The sequence below is a fragment of the Limulus polyphemus genome, unplaced genomic scaffold (genome assembly GCF_000517525.1).
Source record: "Limulus polyphemus unplaced genomic scaffold, Limulus_polyphemus-2.1.2 Scaffold927, whole genome shotgun sequence".
Taxonomy (NCBI): Eukaryota; Metazoa; Arthropoda; class Merostomata; order Xiphosura; family Limulidae; genus Limulus; species Limulus polyphemus.
In genome coordinates, this window is record NW_013666537.1 from 343,417 (window position 1) to 348,544 (window position 5,128).

The 5,128-nt window shown below is 33.1% G+C and overlaps 1 protein-coding gene across 2 annotated transcripts in view; it reads right to left on the reverse strand.

Annotated features, from left to right (window-relative positions):
• Positions 1-2,205: 2,205 nt before the first annotated feature.
• LOC106461291 (amine oxidase [flavin-containing] B-like) overlaps positions 2,206-5,128 on the reverse strand; it is a 42,957-nt gene continuing 40,034 nt past the window's right edge. For both annotated transcript variants that reach the window (XM_022388161.1, XM_013921107.2), the window contains 2 exons: positions 3,093-3,267; positions 2,206-2,808 (listed from right to left, as the gene is read on the reverse strand). In XM_022388161.1, the coding sequence (XP_022243869.1) occupies positions 2,662-2,808; positions 3,093-3,267 (322 nt within the window). In that variant the 3' untranslated portion in view covers positions 2,206-2,661. The remainder of the gene's footprint in view (positions 2,809-3,092; positions 3,268-5,128) is intronic.

A 5,128-nucleotide genomic window follows, 5' to 3' on the forward strand; every position in this document is an offset into this window, starting at 1 on the left:
TTATAAAGTTGAAGAGTTTTAATAGATATATTTAATGGACTATAAAGACATAAAATATCAAAATAAATACGAAATGCAATAAATTAAAGCAATAATCCAAACTTGCGAACCTGTATTTAAAGACCCAATGTATGCATTTTCTATCTTTATGGTAATTATGAATATTTGCAGATTTAGTTAATCTGATGGCAGAGAACAACAACTGTTATTATCTTTAGGACTTTTTCAAACTTTACTATAAAATAAATCGTTTGCAAATAGTGCATAAACGAGAATATAGATGACAGCATTTTATACATATGATGTATTTTAACAGCGCCATATTTATATCACAGGAATCCTTTCCCTTATCAGGACTAAACATTTTTTAAATTTTAATTACTGTTATTTACTGTAATGTAAATTTGACATTTTATTGTTGTTTGATGTCTGTAAATATGAAATTTTCTTCCCCTTGTTTCAAATTATACTTCTCTTGTTTTTAAATTCACTCATACTTGTTTTATTCTAACAGTTTATTACAGTGCTTTGGAAACGTATTCACTCCCTACCAATAATGTCTCATTTTGGTGAAATACAAATAATGTAAACATTTTTTTATGAACTTGTTTTTATTCAAAACTGTAATGATCAAACTCAACACTGTTATGCGTGAAGGAGGTTGAATGTCAGCAAAATCCGCAAAGAAAATATATATAAACTGAAATTTGCTGATTGCATAAGTATTTAGCTCCTTAAGTCAGTACTTGGTAGAAGCACCTTTGGCAGCAATTATTGCTGTGAGTCTTTATGGATAGATCTCTACCAGGTTTGCCCAATGGTATCGGGTAATTTTTGCCCATTTTTCCTGGTAAAATGACTCCAATTCTGACAACTTCGTTGGGGATCGTTGATGGACTGCAATCTTCAAGTCTTGGCATACATTTTACATTCGATTCAAGTCAGGACTTTGACTATGCCACACCAGGGCATTCACCGTGGCAAAGGGGTTGAATACTTATAGAATTGAGAATATATATATATATATATATTTTGAATCTAACTTACTTACATAATATCTACATTTCTTTAGCTTTCTCAGCTTGGAGTAGATTGTGTAGATTCTAAATATAAAATCCCATTTGAAAGTTTCATGATTGCAAGTTCAGACAGAAACAAAATGTGGAAACTTTGCAGAAGGGTGAATACTTTTGGAACGCCTGTACGTATTATCTGTCAGTGTTTTACTCTTTTGTTTATTTCTTTTATACAACAAGGCTTTTCCAAAAATTAATGCACACGCGATGTGATGTATATACTCCATTTCTTTGTTCTGTTATTGATTTTTATAATTTATTTCTCTATAATTTTTGTAACAATTTTATACGCTAGTCGATCTAAGCCTGCTAACGTGGAAAAAACAACGTGTCTGCTGGTGGGTCAGCGGTAAGTGCACGGACTAACAACTCTAAAACCCATGGTTCGGTTCTCCGCGGTGGACCTAGCACAGCTATGCCATTGTGCTGAAAACACACAAGCATTCTCCAAAATTATGATATTTTAGATGTGGGATCAGTCATGCTCCAAAACTAATAGTAATTGTAACTTCAAGCTACACTGAAGATTTTAGTAATTACTCAACTGTTATGGATGTAGTTTATTACCAAAGATTTGAGAGGAAAGTCCACAGAAATGAATCACGTTAGTTGACCGTAGGAACCTGTTTGGTCACTTTAACTTCCTTTTTATAGTTCTTGACATTTATTATGCAATTATTTTGAAAATAAAACATACTTTTATGTCAGGTTTTGTCATGATTAGTGTGAAACCTATAACAATGCAGAAAATTTAAGACTTTATGATGATCTTAGTGATGGCAGGGTTTTGGCTTATAATTACGTGATGGCAGGGTTTTACCTTATAATTACGTATTCCATTTTAGTATTGTTGCTATGACACTCTACAAATATATACCACTTTACATTGTTTATGTTTATGGATGTAATTATAAACTTTTCTACATTAATAAAATGTAAATCTGTGCTGTGTACTTATTTGTCATTCTTGTTGTTTCTACACTAATTTATTTCAGATCCTCTCACTTATGTTTATGTACCAAACTCTGAAAAACTACGTTTTCCACCTAGTAACCTACTGCGTATATTAAATAGTTTTTATAGTAATCTGAGGATGGCAGTTTTAAAAAGAAATCAAAAAGTTACCAAATACAGCTTACTACTTCTCTTTATTATTTCTTGTTTATTGACACTAGTTTTTATTCGTATTCTACTTTCTGATTTTCAGCACAACATTCGCTTGTATATATAGCGTTACATTGAGTGCTATTTCCGTTACAACAACTTTCGTATGCTGTTATAGCTGATGAAATTACAAGTTATTCGATTAGTTCAAATGACAATTTTCCATTCTTAGTTTACCAATCATCTAGTTTACAACAGGCGCCATCTAGAGAAAATCAAATTCAACTGATATTTTACATCATCTCTACGGATGTAACTCATTACTTTCACAAGTTACATTTATATGTTAACCTCAAAACTTTTCAAGATCGAAGAAGCTAGTCTACAGATTTTATAATACAAAAAATTAATATAAGAATGATTTACATGAAAGTATAACATATCATTTTAAAGGTTTCTTGTTTTCAAACTTGGTGGTGATTTATTTTTTGACAAATCTCAAGTAGTAGAACGCACCGACTGCTGCCATTTCAAGAATGGTTGACACAGCTATCAACTTCAATAGTCCTTGGACAGACGGTAAGTTACGCTCCAAAAAACTGGCTTTAAATGGCTTTATAGGAATAATCTAAAAATGAAATAAATATTATCACTGGAAATACTCAATCAATGAAAGAAAAATAGGACAGCTAATTTAACGAGTGTTCATAAAACAGTTTTCAATAATTGCACGATAAAACAAAATTCAATAATTCTATTTTAGTAAGGTATTAAATTCTACTAAACCACAAAAGAAAACATCGTAGGTCTCCACTGTATGTGTTCTTTAAGAACAATTAAGTTTGGCCGCTAAACAATTACATGCTAGCGTATGATGAGCGATTGTTGTTTTACATTTTCTTGTGAACTTACGTCTGAAGGAGGTTCTTCTTGCCATATCAAGTGACTTGAAAGCAGTCCCATTGTGTTCAAAACTTCTCGTGCAGACCGTTCACCAGCTTCGATAGCCCCTTCCATATAACCCGACCAATAAGTGGCAGTCTCTGTCCCAGCAAAATGCATCCGTCCGATTGGCTCACGAAGCACCCTAAAAATAAACACAGCATAGAAAGAAAAATATTATATTTAAAACAACAAAAATAAAAAAAAATAAACAGATACATTCTATCGTAATAATAAACGTAATAACAAAATAAAAACTTAACATCATCATGACGCAAATAGAAGAAAGCTGTCAGCAACCACCAAACAAAGAATTGAAAATACCAAATCTTGTAATGTTATCGAAATATGTGCAAAGAGAAAACCTACAGAAATAAAAAAATAAATGTAAAAAAAAAAACCCGTAAAGTTATGAGTGGTACATAACTACGTACTAGAGTTTAGATATCATTGACGTTAGCCCTTCTTGTCAATTATATACCAACTTGGGTAAGAATCTATGGCCCGGCATGGCCAGATGGTTAGGGCACTCGACTCGCAATCTGCGGGTTGCGGGTTCGAATCCCCGTCACACCAAACATGGTCGCCCTTTCAGCCGTGGGGGCGTTATAATGTGACGGTCAATCCCACTATTCGTTGGTAAAAGAGTAGCCCAAGAGTTGGCGGTGGGTGGTGATGACTAACTGCCTTCCCTCTAGTCTTACACTGCTAAATTAGGGACGGCTAGCGCAGATAGCCCTCGTGTAGCTTTGCGCGAAATTCAAAAAACAAACAAACAAGAATCTGCTGTGTATAACAGGTGAACAAGTGTAAAATTATTTGACGAACTAGTTTTTTTTATATATTTCTTTTTTGAGTGGGTGGGAGGGGCGTATTTTGATTACATTTTAAGATTTAACATTATATATATATAAAAATTTAGTGTTTTTTTTCTTATTATTTCCTTTGTAATTAATTAATTAATTATTGGTGCCTAAAAGCATCCATAACTGTACACAAGTGTCACGTTTAATAGTCAGAATTTAAAATATTACTTGCTGAAATATGTTGGATAAAATGTTTGTTTGTTTACTGTTATTATTATTAAGCAAGAGACTGGTATATGTTTTGTATTTTTACGCCATGTTGTACAAGCAAGTTTTTCTTACGTCTACTTTCTCGTTAGACGTCTCCAGCATTTTTTTAAGTATGTAATAATATTGCATTAGATGAGCCAAGTTATTCGTATAAAACGTGATTTATAAAAGAATAGGTAAGTTAGAACTTGAGACTGGAACCTGTGGTCTATAAATATTGAACAGACAGTGTATAAAGTCAACCCTAGTCTTGTAAAGGTAAATGGTAATATGGATGTTGAACCATTGATGTTAAACGCTTCACACGCTTGCTGGTAGGGTGGGTAGAACCATGCATGTAAGAACTGCTTGCCTCAAGCACTATGGAGTTGTTATATAAACGTTTCAATTACATTTACATTTGTGGTCAAATGCCCCTCCTTACTTCTTTTGTTTTGTTCTCCTGGCACTATATTTCTGTGATAACTATGTGTCCTGATCTCCCTTATGGTCCCAGTGGTTATGGAAATTTCTTCTTCCAAGTCTCTCAGTAGATGGTAGCTTGTAAAGAAGTTACCAGATGTATTTATTTTACAGTTTGGAGCATCTACTTTACAAGGTCCCACTGGCTCTTCTGTACATCTTCAGTTTATACAGATAGTAACCTTCGCTGCAAAGAGCTAAAACTATGTCGTCTACAATACGGTACATTTATTAATCAGTAGTGTGGTTTTAGTGGATTGTTTACTACATTATAGAAACACCTCACTTTGTGTCCACACTTCAAGACTAATATTATTTACGATATGAAAATAGATTTTAATTACTGTGATTCATGCCGTTAGCTTCAAATAGAAAGCTAAACCGGACTTGTTTACTAAATTTTCGTTTTTTTTTCAAAGTCTAGATTACTTTCGGTGACGAGGAACCCACTTTGAGACTAATAATGGC